Consider the following 25,431-nt stretch of genomic DNA (forward strand, 5'->3'; position numbering starts at 1 on the left):
CAAGTTCTTTTAAATAATAAGAGCTCATGTGGAGTCCCCAACCCATGAATTGACAGGGACTATTTGCAAAATATGGCAGCAGTGAAGCCTTGATATTTGCAGTGAAATTTTTCATGTCATAATACAAGATAAAGTGAGATAAGGTATAGGGATATCACATTCGGATAAAAAATACTGAATATCTGGAGAAATAAAATTTTGAATGTTTGTTCCAAACATAAATCTTAATTACTCAATGAAAATTATTCCACATTTTATGTAAAAATATGTACTCTAAATAGAAACTGTGTAACAAAGCATGAAATAAGAAATATAAACTCTTGTATATCCTTCCTAGCTTCAAAATTCACCAATATTTGTCATTTTTACTTGGCTATGTACAAAGGTAAAAAATATATAAGTTCATAAAAAATCCAGCTTGTACTTATAACATCAAAACTAGGTTCTTTTCAAAGATTGGCATAACCACATTTTGTAGATGCAACATAATATAATACGGTTATTTTAAGTGGCTTTTATTTTCCCTGCAACGATTCATCCTGGTTTCCCAGAACTTCCTCATGATCACTGTGAAAAAGTTCTGGGAAATCAGGATGAAACATCAGAGGAAAATTCAAAACCATTAAAATTGCCATATTATATTATTTTGCAACATCAAAACTGTAGACATATTTATGTACTCTTAATGAAGAGATACACAGCTTACTCCATATTTTAGAAATTAATTTCAAGTCTTAGAATTTGCCACCTTCCCCCAGAATATGAATTTTTGGAGAGAGTAAAAAACTGTTATCCATAATTCGAAATGTTTGTGTCTGGTGTCATGTTAACGTGCGCTCTGTGACCAACAGGGGGTCATGGTCAGAACTCGAAGGGTTTGGGAAGTATAATTTTGCAGGGAAGTGAAAAAGTAATGTTTTATAACCATATAATCTCACTAGGCAACACTAGTAGTCCACAATTTTGTCATTGTGCTCAAGTACTGACCATACAACACATGAAAAATAATAATTTGCCCTTAAAATATTGCTTCTGAAAGGTTCTTGGCTGCACCTGGCAATCTGGTTAGGATTTTTTCAATGCTAGCGTTGCACAAGACCAACATATCTGTGTATTAGTGTTGCTAGCAATGAAATTTAAAACTGAAAGAAATATTCCAGGGAAAATTTCAAATTTCGAGAATTGAGAGCAAAATATACAAAATCCCACAGCACATAGAGCACATCAAGACACAAATTTTCTCGTTAAGGTCATATCTTGATGCTACAAGTCCTTGAAAAACTGCATTTCGTATTCACTGTTTATGCAGCCATATGGCACAGATTGATCGACTTGTTCAATTTGATTTACTTCACTTTTCTGCAACTTTTGGCTAATTACGAAGATGAGGATGTGATGATATGATGAAGAGACATGCACAGACAACACCCATTACCACGCTAGGATTTGAACCTGGAACCTCTGGGCACAGATCCATGGTTGCCACTGTCATTATTAATTTGCTTTATTTTGTACAGCATACTGAAAGTGGAGTAACGTTCCTTTGGTTCTCATATGACAAAATATTGTGTATATAGTAGATCCTCATTTGGTATTTTCTTTCCTAGTATGTATAATATATTATGTTCAATGTAATTGAGAGGTGTATCCTGTGCTGAATAAATAAATAAATAAATTAACTAATTAATAATAATAATAATGATGGCTGCATATATACAGGATAGAAAATGCAATTTTTCAATAGCTTGTAGCATCAAACCAAGGCCTTCATGGCCAATGAAGCATAGTTGTTTGCCTTGATGCTGTCTATGCACTGTGAAAGTTTGTTGGTGTTGTATGGTAAAACCCTATGTGTATATTACACTGAACATTTTACAAATGGATGAAAAATAACATCTAATAGTGAATTTTAATGAATAATTTAAATAATTTAATCAGTAACTTGAAAATCGTCTTCCTAGTTATGGTTGCAGTTTAATATTATATATATAACATACATACATACATACATACATATATATATATATATATAAAAATCAATTAAGGTAAAAGGAAACACTCACCGGACAGTAAGAAAATTCAAAATTTTCGCTAATTTATAGCATCATCGGTGTGAGAAGAAACAGAAGACGGAACCGGAAGTTGGGGTCCTGCAGAGTTGCCAGGTCCCCATTGAAGAAGAAGCGGTGCGTAGAACGAAAAAAACACTGTTTCGTCACCAGGCTTGTCGTTCTACGCACCGCTTCTTCTTCAATGGGGACCTGGCAACTCTGCAGGACCCCAACTTCCGGTTCCGTCTTCTGTTTCTTCTCACACCGATGATGCTATAAATTAGCAAAAATTTTGAATTTTCTTACTGTCCGGTGAGTGTTTCCTTTTACCTTAATTGATTTTTACTTAGCCCTTTTGGCCCTCCTTGCTTTTATCCTCTCTCTCTCTCTCTCTCTCTCTCTCTATATATATATATATATATATATATATATATATATATATATATATATATATATATATATATATATAATTTACCCCTAACACAATGGCCAAATAAACATTACACTCAATTTAAACAGTTTACAAGACTGCTTGCTTGGCCTTCCCAAATATACCTACATGCTGAATTTCCACCTACAATGTTCCCACCACCATCATAAATATAATACTGTTTAAGATGATAGCACAGTCTCTTTGTGTGCAAATTCTTACTTGCTGATAGCATTCTAATAACTGCAGAAATACTAAAATAAAAACATTCTAAAGTAGCCTCAAACTAAATGTGTACCTCATGGGAAATTCAGATGATACTCACAATATAACAAGTATCTTATTAACAAAAATAATAACTTCTGCTACAATTTCTTCTAGAAAGTACATTATATGGCGACAAAAAGCAGGACAGCAATGTAAATTGACTGAGGAAACCTTCCAAACAATAAACACATGCTTATACATACTATATTTTCGAATAATTTAGGAACAATTACTAAAAGCATACTATGAACATTATCTTATTTACTAAATTGTCTGTCACATATTTCTACTATTGGTCTAACTCACAACAACAAAAACAAGAGAATGAATAAGTTAACAGAAACATCACATACATGGCAGGATATGAACGTGTAATGAGCATGCACTCATTACAGAATGCCATGGTATGAAACTGTGATACCATTTCTAGTGTCAAAATAATACTTCATCATTTCTTCAAAGCACTGTACAGCATGGAACTATATAACAAAACTCACTGCAATATACAAGCGCAAATAAATCTGAAATATTTTCAACTTATTTCAAGAGAGCTTGTTTGAAAAAATACATAATACACCTTTTTAAAATATCACTCCAAGCCTTACAATAAATAAAAGCATTTTACCTTATTTTGCAATGACTTGACAAATACCAAGGCAGTATTTGTTTCTTACAAGTTAGACCTTTATTTTCTTGTACGTTCAGCCAAAAATTTCTTAAGGAGTAGTGTACAAATTCTGGGCTGAGCACTTAAAAACTAAGTATCTATTCTTAGTGTTAGGGAGATTTCACACCAAAACATCAAGCAACAGACGTCAGACGTCACCTGTGTGTTTCATCAATCAAATGTAGGTTCGTGCAGTGTCATGCCACTATGGTGAAAAACATTGCTATTCACTGGTTCATTTTTCAAGTGACATGCATCGTGTCTCACTAGCATGTGAAAACTCACTTAGATAGGCTGCTAGCCTAATAGGTGTTCAAATGACTTGCACAGTATCCATTCCACATAACTTGAACATATTAAGAAAAAAATATCAATGACAACTTAAACCAAGTGTCTTTAGCAATGACTTGGAATGGGCCAATATAAAATTTTCACTGATATAAAATTCAGCAATACAGATATTCTATTGATCCAATGTAAATTGCAAATATCCCTTGAAGAACCTGGATGGTTCTAATTTCTTGTTGGTAACTAGGTGATTACAATGGGTTTTATGTTTCAAAAAGAAACTGTATAATTAGACTGTTACTTTACAAAACCAGGGCATATTGACTGTAAATTTATACACAAAAATAATAACGAAGTGGAAGAATTTTGCACTAAATTAAAGTCAATTTATATATATATATATATATCTCAGTTCAGTAAAATAATTGGTAATAAACGGATGCATATATTGGCCAATACCTAATATTTACATAATCAAAAACAAAAAAAAATAACATTAAATTTGCCTGTTTTCGTGTATCATACAGCACTATATATTTTTACACTCAACATTATACTTAAAAAGTAAAATCACACAGAAAAAAATTAATTCTTCTTTATCATTATACTTACGCATTCAGTGTCATATGTCTTTATACACTACACAAAAAAACAAATATCAACACATTAAAGTGGGAAGTTTACTTTGTTTAAATCATTATCACAATGCTCAATAAAAATAATTCATTTCTCTCAACTAAGAATTATCATAAGCATAATTTATAATCTGACTACACATTGAACTTTACAATTAAATTGTATGTGCACTTCTGTGCATAATGTCTTTTCTCTATCACAAAAAAACAAGAAACCTGTGCACATTTTTTTTTAAAAAAATAATTAACCTTACTACTTTAAAGTCTCATCTTCATGGACATACGTATGGAAGGAACACATTATCTATGAACAATGAAAGAATACTGTTTCATGAATGCCGTAATTAAACCATATTAATTACCTGAATGTAGAAATCAAAATAACGATGACGTTCGTGTGTTACAGTGATACTAGGATAAAAAAGAGCATGCAACAGACTAATCCTCATGAAGATGCGATACTTTGAGAACTCCATTTTGCTCACTTCTGCTTCGTCGGTGGCTACGACTAAACTCTTTCGCATTTGAGATCCTAGCAGCACCTGCTGCCGATTCAGATGGCCCAAGCAGGGTATGCAGTGACAAAGAAACATCGGTGGAGAGGTTAGATTTCACTTTGGTTGGACCAAACTTAGTTAGAAAGAAGCCTGCTGTGGCACAGTATAATTTACATACAAGAGGACACAGGATATTCTGATGTACTACAGCCGAAGTTCGATAAAATGGACCTGCAAAAGGATCCGATGCTGCTGGGCACAGCATATGGTTAAGATTAACCTGGGCAGGCTGAAATTAAAAAAAAAAAAAAAAAAAAAAAAAAAAAAAAAAAAAAAAGTTATGTTTTAAACATGTTATAAATATACCTCCATTGGGTTCATTATTATTTATTTTACATGCAGGGTGGGTGAGAAGTAACTAGACATTGAATTTTGCTGTAGTTTTTGTAATATTTAGGCAATCTCAATGAAATGTTCTGTACATATACATTATGGAATAGGATAACATATGTGCCAGCTCAGAATTCAATGTAGGCACCGGCAGCATCCACCAGCATTCTCCAACAAACGGGGATGGAATCCACGTTCTTCCGTAAGAATTCCTTCAGGACGTTTGTGATAAAATCCATAATTCATGCCTCCAATTGTTCCACAGTGCATGATTTTGTATTGTACACTTCCTCCATTGCCCAGTCCCACAGGAAAAAGTCATAGGGCATGAGGTCTGGCAGACCATTCATGAGGTCCTTGTCATCCCAGCCAGCATCCTGGAAAATTGTGGTCCAATCAGGACCGTATGGTAAGCGCAAAGTATGGTGGTGTGCTGTCTTGAATGAAACAAGCTTACCAATGTTTCCCCAGCGAGGTTCAATGGGCCAAACATACCCTTGCAACATTATCAGGTAATATTCAAAATGTCATCACATTGTTACATTACTTCTTAACGCTTTTAATTGTTAATTTTGAGGATGGTTGTTACTAATATTAGTATGCAGTATATGTCATCCTATTCCATAATGTACAGAGAGTTTCAAAAGTCGCACAAGCCAAACTTTGAAAATTTATATCATGAAAACCGTAAGAGATATTTACACCGGGTTTTCTGATGCTTATCACATCACCCCCACTCACGACCGGATCATGAAAGTGTGGGGCATTACTCCCACACACACCCTATACGCCTTCATGGCGTGGTGCTAAGCACAGGGGAGCACTTTACCTTTTTTTTGCATTATAAAGCCTCATTTATTGAGATATTTTTTAATGCTTAACATTATCAGTTTAACCCATACAGAAAATTAGATAAATTAATAATTGGCGGAAGACAGCGTTAAAATTTTTCCACAAATGCAATTTTGAGTGAGAAAAATATAAAAGAAATTATTGAAGGGTCATAATTAGACGTCTGATGACTGACACCTTGTCATTTACAGCCAATATTGATCATGTGCAGCATTTGGTGGATTTATGGGTTAAGTGAATAAGTGCCATTTTCGGGACATATCTCTGTAGCTGGCAACACTAGCAGGTCGAAATTTTGTCAACAGACGCACGGAACACATGCTTAAATATTGGCCGTACATTTACGCGAAAAATCATAAATCATGATTTTGTACAGAAATTTCACTCTTTGAGAGAATCCTAGGTTGCCCCATGTTACCCTGAATTTTCTTTGCTCACGCTTCGCCGCTGCTGTACCTGGTTGATTCAGCATTGTGTTTTCATTGGAGCAGCGCATGTTCATTGTTGAAGAGTATTTTACTACTCATTCTTACACTCATGTGCAAGAGGTTTTTCAAGATAAATACCCTGCTTCTACTGCACCTCACAAAGCAACTGTTTTATGACTAGTGCGTCGATTTCGAGAAACCAGAAGTGTATGTGACAAAACACGAAGTGGTCGTCCATCGGCTTTAACCCCTGCCGCAGTGGAGGATGTGTGTACACATCTGGAACAATCTCCAACAAAAAGCCTGAGAAACTTGCATCCCAAACAGACTTGTCACTTTCTACTGCTCATAGAGCTGTGAAGAAAACTACCCTAAAACCATATCGTGTTCGCGCTGTTAAGAGCTGCGAAACCTTGATAAGGATGAACGCTTGAATTACTGCAGGTGGTTTCGATGTCTCATCGAAGAAAATGGCATCAGAATTCTGGATTCGTTTTTTTTCACTGATGAAGCTCGGTTTCATTTGAATGAGTACATAAACAGCCAAAACAGCAGAATATGGTCCGCTGAAAATCCTCATGCGTTCCACGAGGTACCGCTTCATTCACAAAAACTTGGGAGTGTGGTCTGCCGTATCCCGACGACGTATTGTGGGTCCTATTTTCTTTGGCCAAACAGTGGATGGTGTTGTATACAGAGATATCATCACTCAATTTATCTCCCTGCTTCAAGAGGATGAACGTAATTGCTGGTTTCAGCAAGATGGCGCTACCTGCCACACCTCCAACGAAACTATGGCATTTTTGCACGAGTTTTTTCATGAAAGAATTATTTCCAAAAATGTGTGACCCCCAAGATCACCAGATTTATCATCCCCAGATTTTTATCTTTGGGGTTACCTCAAAGGAGTAGTTTACAGGACAAATCCAACCACCCTGCAAGAAATAAAGTCAAACACTGAAACTGTAATTTTGAACATTAAGGAGGAAACACTTCACAGAGTTTCAACCAACATGCTTAGAAGAGTGTGAGCATGTATTCATGAGGAAGGCACCCACTTTGAACATCTCCTGTAAACGTGACACGTTTGTATTGTTGTCAGAATGTCTCTCTTTTCCGACTTATCAACAATATCAAACAGCAACAAATGATCTCATACATTGTTAAGAGAGTTACTAGTAAAAATCAGTTCTCAGTTATTTTCAGCAAATTAACAATGTTTACAAAATGTAATTGCTTTTATTTGGATGAATGATAACATATACTTATTAACCGAGTGCTAGCCTACATGATTCGTTTAGTGATTGAATCGGAACATGTAATGTCCAAATTGTAATCATAATAAAAAAGTAGACATGAGGCTTAAAAGGAACACAATGCCTTAACGAAATCGGGATGTGTAGATATCTCTTACGGTTTTCATGATATAATTTTTCAAACCCAAACTTTGATTGGCGATTTTATGGGTTAAGTGAAAAAGTGCCATTCTCGCGACATATCTCCATGGCTGGCAACACTAGCAGGTCGAAATTTTGTCAACAGACACACGCAACATGTGCTTAAATATTGGCCGTACATTTGCATAAAATATCAAAATCATAATTTTGAACCGAAATTTCACTTTTACGGGTAAATTTCTATGCAACTGGCAACCCTGCCAACTCAACCCAGCTTGCAAGAGCTTGTTACGAAATGGTACGGGTCTTCCTCTTCGCACAACAGTTTTGCTACCTTGTTTTCTGATGTCAGACAAGGAATGCCTACAAGGTTAGGTTAGGCCTGTTAAGTTAGGTTTCATTAGCATAAATACAATGAAATGGTACTATTTCTAATTTATGAGGAGAGGGTACCTTATTTGCTTGAATTCTACACTATGACTTAATTGGATTTGGACCACTGCTATGAAGGCGATTTCCCTCCGTTCCTAAAGAAAGAAGTGTTAGAGCTATTGGTGTGTATGATAATAAACAAATTTAATTAATTGTAGAATAAAGGTGGTTCCTGATCCTGAGGTTATGGGATGTAAATGATTCATACAGGTAAAAGCAATTGTGATTAATCTGTATGTTACAGTTAAGTACATACTCACCAAAGCAAAAGCTTGCAGGATGATGAAATGGTACAGCAAAATTAGGCCATATGCCAAACAGCACCAGCTTATGTCTCGCAGTCTTTCTACATTATACACACCTAAAAAAAAACAATCAAATCATTAGAAGATGGGAAAATGAAGAGCATGCCTACAGATATGCAATAGCCCAAGTCAGAGAAATAATTCTTAGAATTAGCTTATGGCACATAGAGAAACTAAAATGACTACTGTCCAGGGTCAAACCACAAATTCCCACCAACTTATTTCATTATATAGTCACTTTCTGTAATATTGAGTACAGCACTGCAAATATCACATCAATTTCAGTCAACAACATTAATCTTATAATTCCGACTGGACTTCGATGCAGCCAAATAGCTAGTGCACTCATCAGCAGTGCCAACCATACGGTCCTGCCCATACACATATATGATTTCATTTCTGTATGGATGTACAGTCCAGACCTTAGACCACACGATAAAGTTTGGTGCTGGAGATAAAAAGGAAGAAGTGTCACAAGGGTTAAATAACTAGTAAATAGGAAAGATGGTGGAAATTCTGAACTGTGATGTGAAAGTTCGGATTCTGCTATTGTCAATGAGCATCTCTGATTTCACCAACTTAAATAAATGTAAATAATAACTTTCTTTCAATGCAAGCACTTCCCAACATGTAACAAATAAAAAAATGCACAAAATGTAGTCAGCAAATCAAAAATTATTTGTGTTTCTGGTAGCAATTGCTATTATGGGATTGAATCTTGATGACAATACCTTCAAAACACAAACACCAGGAAGCATCCTATATATCAGTTATACAAACTACCATAGCCCAAACATTCAGCCTAGTTGCTCAGTAACAACTCCTCTTATACCCCCTGATCCCAGCCACATATTTCAGACATTTTTCAACTCACCCACCATCCACCAATCAAACAAAGGTGAAAGCACTATCTTGCTTAACACATGTTGCTATTTTTCCCATCATTTGGCTAGCACTGCAGTACAATGCAATATTTTCTACTTCAATGAACATGCGATCAGGCTGTGACATTTTGTGTAGTGTTTACTGTTTCATTTTGTGTACTGTTTACCGTTTCATTCTCTTTCTTTTTTATCCACCCTTCTCACTCCTTTCCTTCATGTGTGAATGTATATATAAGGTATCAAAGCAATAGTTATCACTGTAGTGTTATACTGTTTATGCACACACCTGTACAGTATAGGACTCAAAAATACAGTATTGTGTGTATGGTTTTGATGTATTGAAGTGTTGGTAATACTGGTATTCATATCTCTGGGTCATCTCCAATGGGTGCCGTAACATTTCAGTGCTGCCCAAGGTGGATTGATTTATCTTTTTTTTTTTTTAATCACTTATTTAACCCTTAAAAAGAAACACCGGTCTGTGAGACCTTTAGTGTTTTGTAGTTCTACTGTGTGGCAACACTGATTGAGCTGTCTCTCCCCCCTCCACAGTACCTTATTATCAACGACTTGCCTACACTCTGCACATGTTACTGCTCAGTTTGTGACTGTTTGTTAACGAGAGACTTATTGTTGTTTGAAAATGTGCAGGTCTAACAGACCGGGTGTTTCGCATTACGTATTCAATGCCAAGGTTGGAAGTTATTTACATAATACATTTTGTTAGTTTTGTTCATGTAATTTTAGTTTTCAATAAGTTTGAGTTACTAATCATGATTTTGCTCTTTTATTGTCTAAAAAAACTTTAAAAAAATGTAATAACAAATATTAAAAAATAAGGTCTCTCAGACCGGATGTTTCCAATTATGAAGTATGTATCACATGTTTCTAATTATGAAGTGAAGACCTATGTTTCTGTTTAAGGGTTAAATCACTTTTAAATATTTGGTCTAGGAATTAATTCGTGCACCTGGACAAGAGATGGCGTAACGAGCGTATCGTCCCACAGTTCCGTGTAGCCACACATGCGTTGACGCGTCAACAACAGCATTTTGTAGTCAACTGAACATGGTGCAGTTTGTGCCAGATAAAGTGTTTTTGCGGGGTGTTCTGCTTCATTACTTTAACATGCAGGTAGGTTATATTCATAATAATTAATTGTTGACAATATAAACAGTGTTGCAAACTCTAGTATTTTATGAATGAAATGAGAAGAGGTAATTTTTTTGGGTCTATTCATCTTGTCTCTTGCTTGATTCTCCTACAAGCACTGATGTATATTTAGTTTTTCTATTTATTATTTTGTATAGTGTATGTCAAATGAAAATTTATTTGATTTATTTTGTTTATTTATTTATTTGTTTAATGTTTACACATGAAGCAGAACCAACTGATACATCGTCTGGTCCTGTCCTGCAGCCACTTTTTCATACAAAAGCTAATTACCTGTAATTTGTAATTATTTTTGTAATTATTTTTTGTTATGTGCACATAAGAAGTATTCTTATGCAAGATTCAAGAGATGTATTGATAGTTTATGTAGTTAATTATTGAAATTTCCAGATTACGAACTTAAAATATCTCTATATTAACATTTGTTACAATGTTGTACTTTTTTTTCTTCACAAAACATTGCTGAAAAAAATATTCAAAAATGTCTGAAAATGAAAATAAAATTTAACAAATTTCTGTTCATTGAAAAGAGGAAGTTTTGTAGATTTAAGAAATGTGTGTTAGATAAAAACAAATTAAAAATATTTTTTCTATGATTTTTTGAAAAACAACGAAAAACCGCAGTCCAGAGGTAAAAATGCTGTATTATGAGGTTAGACCTAAATGTGTTAAATTTAAACTTGCATTTATATGCATGTGTTTTACTGCTGAGATTTCCTCTTAGATTTATAACATCTTTCTTCAATTGATAAGACTCCCAGGAAGTTTAGTGTGATTCTAGCATTATCACATATTTCTACCAGGTGTTTCATAAATACTTGAGGGACTACAAATATTTATTGTAAGTCCAGAACGAATGAGGAACTCAATTTCTTTACACCAACAAAGTTCCAATGTGTGCACCACAGTTGACACAGCATGCATCAACATGATAGTCTACTTGTTGCAACACTGATATCAATATGAGCCTGTCGATAGTGTCTATCGCTGCGATGATATGCTTCCTTAGGGCTGTGATATCACGTGGCATCACTGGGACGAATACCCTGTCCTTGATGAAACCCCACAAAAAGAAGTCACACGGTGTAAGGTCCCGTGATCTTGAGGACCAAAACATTGCACAAAACACTGTGAGTGATGTGGGTGATTTGAGTGTCACCTAGCAGCAGGGATATGAACTCTCAGCTTAATGAAACATGCATTCACAATCTGTTTGCGTTCCTAACGTGTTGATGCATGCTGTGTCAGCCGTGGTGCATACATCGAACACTTGTAGGTGTTAAAAGAAACATTTGAGTTCCTCGTTTGTTCAGGACTGGTTTCATTAACAAAAGTTCAATAGTTTACTTGCAATAAATTTTTGTAACCCCTCAATTATTTATGAAACACCTGGTATGTCACAAAGAAAGATGACTACTAAATATTTGTGTTGGTGTAGGCACTGCAGATTAAATTATTCAGTGGCACAAACTGACTGGCTCCATTTTATCCAAGAAAAATGGAAAACTGTGCCAATAACTTCTGCACATTTGTAACCGACCCCAAAATACCCTGTGAAGATGTTGTTTTGGGGATGTTTCACCCATGAAGGATTGGGGCCCTTAATACCAGTCAATAGTATGATGAAAAGTAACCAGTACGTTGAAATACTGGAAAGGAGAGTTGTTCCTGAGTTGCAGACAAGGTGTCCGGATGGTAACAGAATTTTTCAGCAAGACTGGGTTCTGCACACAATTTTTTTTAAAAAAAGTCCAGAAGTCATGCAATTCTTTAGTGATAACAATATTTGTGTGCTAAAAAGGCCAGGGAACCACGTTGACATTAATCCTACAGAAAACATTTGGGCTATTTGAAAAATGAAACTCACAAAACTTGACTGTTCCACAAAATATGCATGATAGTGTCTCGAATTTGAGTATGGTTTGATACATTAGAAATTATTCTTGCATCCAAAATTATCAGCAGAAAGTGGGTAATTCTTGCCACAAGAATAGAACAATATACAGGTACCATTTTGAACCCTCACGTTCCAGTATTGCCTATGTGGGAGCCTGAGAAAAGTTCAAATTTTGAAAAAAAAAAAGTTCTTTTTTACTGTCAACTTCATCTTCTACTTGGCAAATGAAAAATGAGTTTTTTCGGCAATAAGCTTCAATCTAGTCTGTACTAAAGAAAATGAGGTATAATTTGTAACTGTAACATACATAGTTTCCTAGATATAAATTTGTATTTAAAACTTTGGGTAATTTTAAACTTCCTGCTGAAAACATACTCAGCATTGAGGCCTTATTGTATAAAACAGGCCTCAGCGTTTAAGGGTTAAGGACTAGAGGAGCAGTTTTCTTTACAGAGTATGAGGAGCCGTTCAAGGAGGTCCATGCAGCTTGGTGTTAGACAAGCTAGAACTTTCACATGGGCGCCTATGGAAAGATTACCTTCTTCTATACTTTAGAAATATGTTACTTGATATAACTGCGCAAAGCACGTGAGGAGAAAGGACAAAGGTCAAAGAAAATAACATCAGACTAGAAATGCCAAAATGTTGCTTTTAGTACTAAAAACGTTAAGTTTCATTTTCCATATGAAATACATAGGAGCCTAAACACATTTGATGATGTTACTTTTAATAGCTTTTATCTAGTTTAATATCTGACATAAAGAGCAGTTGCATCTACCACATCAGGAGAATTACATACTCTAAAATAAACCAACAGTTTCGTCAGAAGAAATACACACTATAAAATAAACCAACAGTTTTCTCAACATTCAAGCATACTTCGACAAAACCGAAATAAATGTGTATCTTGTGCAAAACTGTACCTCATGCCCTTCAGAGTTATTGTACCATGGCGTTTATTTTTAGTAGGGCTGAGCAGATACAAGGCTAAACCAAAAATTGAAGAAAGGACACTTATAATCAACCGATTTTTTGGTGTAACTGCAACACTTTAAAAAGTCTTTCAACATTTTTTTTTTTTTTGCTACTCTGGGCCTACAAAGAAGTTCATAGAAAAAAAATTACCAAATGTCACAAGACATTTTGAAGTGTTTTTATGCTACATTAAAATAATTTACGAGTTACTTAATGTCGAACAAGTGTTCCCAGGTTACCAGCCAGGTAAAATCAGCATTAGCTTCTTAACGCTAATGCCAATTTTAAGTGGCTGGTAACCCAAGAGAATTTGTTTGAATCACATTGTCAGTAAAGCTACAATTTCTACTTATTTAATGTCATTAAAGGAATGTGCTGTGATGAGTTAGCATAACTCGGTAAATTGCCTATGTAAATTATTGGAATTATACAAGTATCGGTATCAGTATCGGCAAAGGGTGTTATCTACTCAGTCCTAATTTTTAGTATTTCAATACATTCCAAATATGCAAACTCTTTAACTACCACTATGGAAAAACACACAAGCTGTCTAGTTACAAGCATTTAGTAAGGGGGCAGGCCCGGATTTCCCAATAGGCCTCATAGGCCCAGGCCTAGAGTGGCACTTTGGTAGGTGTTTGCTTTAAATTTATAAGGAATACCTAATTCTCGGATTGCCTCTTTTTATCTCCAAACACACGAATGGAATGACTTAATGTAGTTCTATTGTAAATATAAGTTAACAAAGAATATTTCATAAGAGAGATAGGCTAGCAGGGCTCGGAAATAGTTTACTAATTTGTTGTTCTAATTACAGATGTTGTTCTTTCGAATGTACAGTATTGTGCTGAGCCGGGTCGGTGATTGCAGCAAGAACGTGGAGCCTGCTGCTTGCTTTTGAAAGGCAACACCAGCTTGGCTGGGTTCCTTGTTACTGCCGGCATTGGCCGAATATCAAAAGAATGTGATTCACATTGAATTGTTGAGAATTAAACTGTCGGCGGAAGCATTATTAAAGGGGTTTCACATTGTACTATTCTACTGTTATAACTTGACAAGTTTAAAAACAAGATGCTGCAAATAGCTGTTGTACAGCTCACACCAAATTTCCCCACTCCATTTTCCCCAGCGACCTTGGTTCGCAGTGGTGCAACCTGGAGGGAGCGGAATGGTCTGAGGATTTTCAACGAAATTTGTATTTGCTATTTCCTGGGCTGTTTTCTACCTGTCGGAGTACAGAAATTCAGCTCACCTTTTGCCAACGACTCTTTTCCTTCTTTTAAAACTTGAACTCCTCGATGGCGCAGTGGTAGCGTCGTTGCCTTGTAATCAAGGGATCCCGGGTTCAATTCCCGGTGGAGGCACATAGTGGTTCGGATCCCACTTTAAACTGTACGTCCAGTCCCGATTAGCCTTACTGTGCATAAAGTGGACTTACAACAACAAATCAATCCAATCCAATTCTTTTAAAACTTGAGAAACCATCCCTTTAGATACTCCCGTGGCGGTGCTTGTGGACTCGACAACATTATACTTAAGTTTATGTAACTCCTTCTGATTTCGCAAATATGTTGCAACATTGTAAACATTCCTCTAAGGGGCTTTCCAGAGCAGATTGTAGATTTCGTTGGACCCAGCATGATTTGATTTTTCCATTTCAAAAATATGCAGCCAAGAGTAAAGAGCAAGAACATTTCAGTGCTTTAAAAAAAAGAACACAGGCAAGCATGTTATCAGATTGCCTTCTTGTAGAGATTGTTGTACGTCTCGCGTGTGTCAGTGTCCGATGTGAGTTTGTTGGGGTAAGTTTAAAACGTCATTATGCTCATTATGAGTGATCAAAGAGTAAGACTACGTTGAGTGATCAAAGAGTAACACTACGTTGAGTGATCAAAGAGTAAGACTACGTTGAGTGATCAAAGATCAAAGACTAAGTGGGTCACAATACAAAAAGAGAAAAGTGGAGAAAGATGTAAAGCAGGAAGCATTTCTGAAGAAGGTTCCGACAATCAGTTCTTTCTTTATACAGAAATGTAATCAGGAAAAAAGTGAGGAAGGTGCCGTTGATGAGCCCAGTGTGTGTTCTGTCCTATCACTTAAATGAAGTAAAAATAAAAGTCTTCTCTGAAAAACAAGGTAAATGTTAAAATGTAATTTCTATAATTTATGTCATATCGCTTTGTTACATTTTTTTGTATGTAACTTTTTTGGTATGTAACTATCATTTAATTAATATTGCATGCCGTTAATAATAAAAATAGTAATACAGAAAGTAATATTTTTTTTCATTCTTGATAAACGGTATGGGGGCGGCAGAGCTTGTTTGGCCCAGGGGTGGTGAAGAGGTAAATCCGGTACTGGTAAGGGGGGGGGGGGGGTATATATTATTAAGGTTTTGAACTCATGTTTATTACCTTACATTGGATCAGTATAATAATAATCTGTGGCTCGACAGCCCTTGAAGGACCTTGGCCTATCTCCCGACTGTCAGTCTCCCTCCCACAATCCTACCTACAGGTGTGGAGTTCTTCAACCGGTAATGGGGTGATGTTGAGTCAGCACGTCGAACCCTCAGCCATTATAGGAGATTTCCGAGACCGGATTACGCTACTCGCTTGTAGCTCCCCAATTTCATCACGATGGTGGGTTGCCACCAGTCTATACACATGCCGAAAACCCACAGACTAAATCCAGGTGGACTCGAACCCATGCCGTCCTGCAATCCGGAGTCCAAAGAACAGCACCTTAGACCGCATGGCCACGGAGGAGGACTTGGATCAGTATACTATTGATGTATAATGTTAAATTTTCTTCTTGTGCTAGTTCAGAATTAGAAATATATTAATCTCATCACATCTACAGCTTACATTGATGGTGAAACAAGAACAAATAACAGTCAACAAATATGTTTTTTTTAGAGAAAAATAAATGTGTGCACTACAATACTACACAAAAAATATATATTCGCATAACAATTACATACCTCCCAGCCTAAACAAGTAATAGGGTACAACCATCATCATAGTATGTTGAATCCAATAGACATGAACTTCAAAAGGCAACTGAAACAGTAATAATTTTCTCTATAATAAAGAGTTCCACAGAATATACAGACTAACAAGGTAACATGCTTACATCTGAAATTGCAAGATAAATAAAGGAACATTAGCCTTAAATAACTAACTTGGTCTTTTTATATTAGCTTTCTGTTTATCTCACACACATATATATGGTGCAGTGGAAATATCAAACAACGATATTTGCACTCTTTGGAAATTATGTGGGAGGCATACACACAGAGTAAGTTCTGAGTGCTTGTAAAAAATCAACAAAAAAGGTTTTTCCAACATTTTCTACATTCCTACTACAGTTTCCACCATTATTAGGTATTTGTCACAATGAAGCAATTGTCTTTGTATTCCCTCATTGTAGAATGTTTCTACCTAGGATGTGCTGTAGCATTGTAGTCAAGATTATGTGCATGTGCGATGATTCTGTTATCCTTGGCTATTGTAAAACAAGCATCTTGTGTTGACATCATTCTGCTGTCTGATGTACATGTTCAAGAAGAGATGAGCAGCTTGCCACATATGAAATATTACCTGTCATTCGGTGTTTGAATTCAAAGACAGTAAAACTGGCATACATTCTCGGCAATTGTGTGGATGTATAGAGACAAGATCATGAGTGATTCCATTATAAGGAAATGGGTTAGGATCTTGTATGAAGTACATGAAGATGTGCAATATCAGCAAAGTGACAGGAGGAGGAGTTCTTTCATGCAGTCACAGAGAAAGCGCATACTGGAAATTCACAATTTTGTCACTTGCCCTCCAGTTCCCGCAAATTTCAGTCTCTACTCCACAAGACTGCATCTGGTCATCTGAAAGTTGAGAACTTGCGAGCATATCACGTGCTGAAAATGCTCTCCGAGGAACAAAACAAAATGGATTGCCAGTGCATTGACCTTTCTCGCATGATAGTGACCTCAACATGAGATTTGGCTGAACATTTTGAATCCTCCATACAGGCAAGATTTTTAGCAAAGAATAATTTTTCATGTGTTCCTGCATCTGAAAAATTTCTTGGTGGTAGGCATTTCCGAAAGCAGGTTGATCTCACAGAAGCCCTTCTATATTTGTGTAACATTTAAACTTTAGAAAAAAAAAATATATAATACTTAAATGTAATTTGAGAATGTTCATACTTTCTGATGAAATCATAATAACAGTTAAAGGATCCTGGATATAATTCACTAATGGTAATATGTTAATAATATTTTTCTTGTTGTACAGAAGTTTGTAAAAAATAAATGAATGTTAAGATGCTTCAAATAATTTGTCAATTTTATCTGATGTATATTTGAATATTTTTAAATTGCATTACTTTACAAGATTATGTTATTATGATAAAATCATATGAGTACGATATTCAAACCACGAGTATCAAAAACCGAGTAATTTCTGTCTCTAGGTTCAGTCTAATTTAATTATTTTCATTGTCTCCAGAACTCAACTTCACTTTTAGCTATTAGGGACTTTGCTTAAGGTGGTTCCTGAGCAGGGCCAAGTCCAGTAGGCACTCAAAGAGGAACGTGCTTTCTCCTTGCCTCCACCACATCACACTTTGTATACAAGACTTTCCAATGGGCTCAGTTATCACATTTTCTGGAATGATTGTACTAATTTTGATCCGATTTCTAGACTTTTTCATTCATTTTTCGGTAAAAATCTGAGCTTTTCTGCAATGTTTTTCTCTCAGATTGAAAGGAGCTAATATTCCAAGAAAGCATGCTAGCATGAATAGTTTGTGTAGTAGCTAAGTACTAAAGATAATAAACTGTTGGAACCGGACTTCTGTGCTTGAGTGTTTCTTCAGCTCTACCCTGAGAAGGCTTCAGTGCAGGCCATCCAGAGTCATCAATCTCCCAGCAGTAGGAGCATCAGGTATGTAACTATTATGTAGCAAGGAACATACCACCATGTTTGTTGATCACAGGTGGTATTATTCTATGGAATACAAAATCGTATGCTTCATTTTGACAAATATCTCGAAAAAGGTGGATGCTGAATTGAAATGTAGTTAAGACTATGTAGAATCCACTGACAATAAAATATTTTCTTTCAGAATTACTTTTCATTTGTTTTTCTCAATCAGAATGTACTTTCTGAATATAGCTCATACTACGAAGCATAATGGACAAGTAAGATAATATTTCACACTATGAGATTACACATATTTATTCCGAATGCTTATTTATTGCTTTATATGACTAATGGATACCACCAAATAGAACTATTAGATATATATGTATCAAGATACAATGAAATGTATTTGGGTAGTATTTTCAAGGGTTGTTTACAAACAATTCAAAGTAATGAAAATAGATGTAATAAAAGAAAAATAACAAAGTATGAAAGGCAATGATAATATATATATACACAAATAAGCTGTCAAAGCATACAACACAGCAGTTACATAAAAAAGAAGAAAAATTACAAGTCTCTTCCGTATATCAACCATGCTAATCAGTACTGTAGGTGGGAACCAAATCACTAAGTGTGGGCCAGGAATCAAATCAGGTAACACTTTATTACAAGGTAAACATTAGTAGCCTCTCCACTGCCATTTAGGGGACTAACGTGATATTTATAATATTTCAGTCTGAAGTTGACCAATTTCATATTACCCGATCTGCTTATTTATTTATTTATTTATTTTTATTGATTATTTTTTCTCAGAAGCTCATGTAGTTGAATAGTTAACATTCTTGCTCTTGGTATCATTGTTCCTGGGTTTGATCCCTTTTGAGAACCAAAAAAATTAAATATTAACCTGCATTGTGAGGATAACTTCAGAGCTACTTGAAATGTAGAAGCAGCATGTTCTGGTCCAGAAAGCTAGATAACAGGGGCAGTAGCTTTTTAAGAGTTTGGCTCTCAAAGCAGTGGAGGTGATACAGGCTTTGGGGGTCCCATGCAGAACTTAATAAAATTTTAACGAATAACAATATGGTCACCTATGGTTTCACATTACCAACAATATGATGAGTTCTGAACAAACACTACAAGGATAAATTTTCTGATTATACTACAATACCGATTTCTGATTCTACCCTGAATCCTACTATCTACGGAAGACAAAGATTTACACAATTACATACAATACAATGCACTGGTTATTTTAAGTCCACTTTATGCACAGATAGGCTAATTAGGACTGGACCCAATAAGCGGGATCCGATGTGCCTCCAATGGGGTATTGGAACTGAACAATGCATTGGTTACATACCTAGGTAGATCATTTTCCAAAATATTGTATACATTGATAGGATTGTGCTATTTGAATTAATAGGAATTCTTTGTAACTGATGTATTTCAAAATTTAAAATGTCATTGGTAATTCATATTGACTTTGATATTAAGTGTTTTTGTATGCTGTTGCTTCTCTCATTATACTTTTCAAAGGTTCACCATGTCAAACATTTATATCCTTCAAATAATTAAAAAATTAACATTGGTAGAACAAAGGTTCCTAAATGACTAAAGTATGAAAGCAGCCAGCTGAGGGACCTCTCTTTACCTCAACACATCAACCACTAACCTAACATTTTTCAGGAAGTTGAACAAATGCTGTGCATTCTTCTATAGGTGGGCAATACACTCCACCATGCCTATAAGCTAGCACATGTACACTTTACAACTTTTATGTCTGCTAAATTCCTGAATTCATAAATTTGGCAATGTAACACTTCAGACCCAACAGAGAATAGCCAACTTTGAGACAAGTCATGGTACTAAATTGAAAACACTAGTGAAAGACTTATATCTTCGTAGATTCCATCAAGTTAGAAACTACAAAATAAGTAATATAATACGAGGGTTACTATTTATATTTTGAGCCTTGGCAACACTGATTGAAGTTAGGCGCGATTTGACGTTTGCACGGAATTGTCTGGCATTATTGACCATAACGTACTTCAAATGTTTTGTCAATTGCTTCATTTGTGTTGTTATGTTGCCTTGGAGATTGCGCGACAACAATAAAATGGAATTAACTCGTGAACATTTTCGTGCGATGATTTTTTACGATTTTCGACGTGGATTATCAAGACAAGAGTGCATCGATCAACTTACTTCCACATTTGGCGATGAAGCCCCATCCTTTGCCACTGTGAAACACTGGTATAACGAATTTAACCGTGGCCGCCATTCGCTCACTGACGAGATTCGTGAAGATCGTCCAAAATCAGTTGTTGTTCAAGAAAACATTGATGCTGTGCAAAACCTAATACTGCAAGATCGTCATGTGACATACTGTGAGATTGAGGCAACCATAGGCATTAGTTCCACCAGCATATATAAAATATTACATGATCATTTAGCTGTGAGAAAGGTATGTTCTCGTTGGATCCCACACAATTTGACAAAAACTCAAAAAGACGCTCGCGTCATTTGGTGCAAACAGATGCTCAATAAATACAATCGTGGTGCTTCACAAGACGTATATAAGATTGTAACAGGTGACGAATCATGGATATATGCATATGAGCTGGAACGGAAACAGCAGTCGACTGTATGGGTTTCAAGATGAACCCAATCCAACAAAAGTTGTTCGCGCTCGAAGCACATCGAAACAAATGGTCGCCTCTTTTTTCGGGAAAACTGGTCATGTGGCAACTGTGCCTTTAGAGGAACGTAGAACAGTCAACTCTGAATGGTACACAACAATTTGTTTGCCAGAGGTCTTCGGTCAAATACGGAAAACAAACAAACGCCGTCGGATCATTCTTCATCAAGACAATGCCAGCTGTCATACATCTCGTCTAACAACCGACTTTATGAACAGTCAAAAAATCGAATTGATGGGTCATCCGCCGTACAGTCCTGATTTGGAACCCAATTACTACTTCTTGTTCCCGAATGTCAAGAATAAATTGCGTGGACAACGATTTTCGTCGGCGGAAGATGCCGTTGATGCGTTCAAAAACCATATTATGGAGGTGTCTCAAGATTGGAAAAACTGCTTTGACAAATGGTTCGAACGAATGCAAAAGTGTATTGACCATAAAGGAGAATATTTCGAAAAACAATAAAGCAGTTTTCAATGCCAAATTCCTGTTGTTTCATTGTTAGGCTCAAAATATAAATAGTGACCCTCGTACACAATCAAACTGATATCATAAGTAAAATTAAGAATGTTTTAAGATATTCCCAATTCTTCATCCTAAAATTGAAAAACAGAGAAATGTACATGGGGCTTGAAACACTGAATCTGTTTTACTACACTGGCAAAAATTGCTGTCAGGATGTTGTAGGCAATTCTCACTAATGCTGTTTCTTCTTTGTGTTGTATTCCTCACTGTCTATTTAAATATTTGTATGATTTCAACCTGATCTCATTATAATTGAAGAGCTCGGGTGTAAAACATGGCAGAATAGAATAGAATGGTCTTTATTTAAGCAGGCGTGTTTCGGCCTCGTGGACTAATCCTTGTCAAAGATACAATAAATGAATAAAAAAACAACAAAAAAAACACATTGATCATAATAATACAATAAAGATAATACAATAATAAAATGATACATTGAATTGATAAGTATATATACACTGTGGTGTAAAGATAAGTAATAAGTAGGGCTGAGCCGATTCCGATGTATCTGTATCGGCATCGGTGAGTATCGGTTAATTTTCTTACCAATAGCATCTGATACCAAAGATTTTCAGTGGCTAGAAGAGCGGGCAAAGGCAACAGCTTGTCTGAACATTTGTCCTTTCTAAAAGTTTGTTCACCCTTCCTTGTGACAGATTGGAAGACCAGGACAAGAAGTTCCATAGATTTTCCTAGAAACACTTGATAAAACCCCACCCTCCTGGGAAGGAGATGGCAAGATCAAAGACATGGGTAAGTGAAAGCTGAACCCAAATGTGACTATGAAGGCATGTAACTGCTTAGTTAACGCTGTGGGAAATAAACCATTCATTCAAATTCTTGCTTGAAGCTCTTGGTGGTAAGATAGATGGATGTTTTTAACCCCCCGCCACACTAATGCCACATCAGGTAGTTGCGGAATTCTTGGAAAAGAGGGATGATGGTCACTGTGAAATTCACTTTGTTTTTATCTACGTTCAAGGCTATTTATATCTGCCATGAGAGTGGCACATCACGCTACGACGCCAGGGTTCGAATCCCGTCCTGGGCATGGATGTTTGGGAGTGTCCATTCATCAATTTCATCACATCATCACTCATCCCCATCTTCACAAATTAGCCAAAAGTGGCACAAAAAGCGAAGTAAAATAAAGCAAATCAAGCAATCAATAAATCAATAATTTCCGCCGACATTAGATTGAAAACATATGGCTTTGAATGACAGTACTAAGAAAGATAAGCTAATCGGGACTGAACCTACATTTTAAAGTGGGACCCGAACTACAATGTGCCTCCACTGAGTATCGAATCTACAATCTATTGATTACAAGCTACACATAAGCTAGATGATGAATATTTGTTGTTTTATCTCTGATTTTATAGTGTCTTTTTACTATTTATGTAATAACAATATTTTTAGTCAAGATAGAAAGAACAAAATAAGTGTTAATATTGTCTTTCCTCCGTTTCTTAGTCTGTGGTTACATACAACAATACTCCATATACATCGGAGAAATTAAGTACTAATTAATTAATATTATGACAAATAATTATATTAACGTATTAAATAGAAATAGTTTTATTATTATATTTCTGAGACACTTGGCTCGGACTGACTCCCCAAATTATATATTTCTAAATACGTTCCTAGTGATGTGACGAGTTAGTATGACTCTGTAACTAGCCTTTGTTATTTTGTACTGGAATTATACAAGTATCGGTATTGGTATTGGTATCAGCTCAGCTCTAGTAATAAGTCTTCAGTAGTTCATTTTGTGTGTGTGTGTGTGCAAAGGGGGGGGGGGGGGCATGTTAGGCATGCATTGTACGATGTGTAACTGCAGGTGGAATTGTTATCATATGAAGATTAATGTAGTTGTTGGGACAATAGGAACTCCTTTAGTTGTTTCTTAAAACTTTGATGGCAAATAATGTTAGTCAATGGTGCGGGCAGTTTGTTCCATTCCCTGATCCCTGCAACAATAGGTGGCGGTTTTATGTTTAGCGATTTTTAAATTGTGTTTCTTGCAGATATTATGTTTGACCGATGTTCTACGAGAACAGATCTTATCGAATAAGTATTTTTGGGAGCCACTCTTAAGTATTTTGTGCATCAAGGTGAGTATTAAGTATTTTCTTCTATTGTTAATCTTTAGCCAAGAAAGTGTCTTTAAATAGGGGGTTACATGTTCTTTTCTTTTTTAACTTAAATATGAAACGTACACAACAGTTCTGAATCTTTTGAAGTTTATAGATTAGTAGTATAGGCCCTGGGAGATATTACTGTACACTGGAGCACAATAGTCTAGTGTGGATAGGACGAGTGCTTGCATAAGGCGATCCAGAGTATGTTTTAAATGATACAAAGATTTAAGTTTCCCCATACAGCTTTCCACAATACATTCTACTTGTGCCTCCCAATTTAAGTGTCTATCGAACACAATCCCCAAGTTTTTGCTTGTATCCACTTCGCTTAGCGGTATACTGCCGAGAGTTGGAAGAGAAGGCGTGTTTTTGTGAAGTTTTTTAAGTGTACCATGAGTTCCTATGACGAAGAAGCAAGATTTTGTTGGATTTAATTGAAGGGAGTCTCTCCATGACCAATTTGTTATGGCACCAAGGTCGAATTGGAGATTGGTCATCGAATTATCATAGTTTTCTGTATTACACTGAATATAGATTTGAGAATCGTCAGCATACTGATGATAGTGGTAATTTTTGAAAGCACGGTCAAAATCAGCTACGTAAATCATGTATAGTAGTGGACCTAATATATTGGGTTGGTGCGAATGAAATGTCTGGCCCAGGTGCGCCATTGCCGAAGGCCAAAATAATCAAAACTACAATGCCTGGTTAATCAAAATAGTTGCCGTCTGCAGCCACACACTTTTGTCATCGCTCAGCCAACAATTGGATTCCATGGCGAAAGAAGTCTGGAGTCTGCGACGCAAAGATCTCAATGGCATGTTGCACTGCCCGATCATCAGCGAAGGTCTTCCCTGTCAGGAAGTGATCGAGATGTCAGAAGAGATGGTAGTCAGTGTAAGAGAGGTCGGGAGAATATGCTGAATGAGGAAGGGTTTCATATTGCAACTCATGGAGAGCCTGCACAGTCCTTTGCGCGACATGTGGGCGACATGTCGTGCAACACAAGGACACCATATCTGTGGGCCATTGCTGGATGCTTGAGGACAAGTATGCTGTGCATTTCATGCAGTTCAGCACTGTAACGATCTGCATTGATGGTTTCACCTTGTCTGAGAAAGACATGATGGATCACATCCACCATAGACCACCATACCAGCAACAACACCTTCCGTGGGTGGAGAGGTGATTTCGGAAACTGCCCTGGACGTTGATCACGATCCAACCATTGTCCTGATCGTTTACGATTATTACAGCAGATCCATTTTTCATCTGAAGTGACAATCTGATGCAAGAAACCATCCCGGTTATTCCTTACACTCAGAGAACTGCACACCTCCAGACGGCGAATCTTGTTGACCGGTGAAAATCATGTGGTACCCATGAGTCTAACTTTTTCACTTCACCGATCGCACGGAGCCACCGAACGACAGTGGCATGGTGTATGCCTAACTCGTCTGCTATGACACAAACACTTTTCCGAGGGTCCGCTTCCACGGCGTTCCTGAGGAGCTCATCCGAACATGATGTTGGTCGATGGCCACGGGGCTCATTTTGCAATGCTGTG

General features: G+C 36.3%; 1 protein-coding gene across 3 annotated transcripts in view; it reads right to left on the bottom strand.

The window, feature by feature from the left end:
- Positions 1–2,531: 2,531 nt before the first annotated feature.
- Positions 2,532–25,431, bottom strand: part of LOC145984909 (transmembrane protein 164) — an 89,429-nt gene continuing 66,529 nt past the window's right edge. For all 3 annotated transcript variants that reach the window (XM_083118295.1, XM_083118296.1, XM_083118297.1), the window contains 3 exons: positions 16,552–16,630; positions 8,595–8,695; positions 2,532–5,124 (listed from right to left, as the gene is read on the bottom strand). In XM_083118295.1, coding sequence (XP_082974421.1) covers positions 4,777–5,124; positions 8,595–8,695; positions 16,552–16,630 — 528 coding nt within the window. In that variant the 3' untranslated portion in view covers positions 2,532–4,776. The remainder of the gene's footprint in view (positions 5,125–8,594; positions 8,696–16,551; positions 16,631–25,431) is intronic.

The sequence above is a fragment of the Lepisma saccharinum genome, chromosome 3, assembly GCF_977018435.1.
Source record: "Lepisma saccharinum chromosome 3, izLepSacc3.1, whole genome shotgun sequence".
Classification (NCBI taxonomy): Eukaryota; Metazoa; Arthropoda; class Insecta; order Zygentoma; family Lepismatidae; genus Lepisma; species Lepisma saccharinum.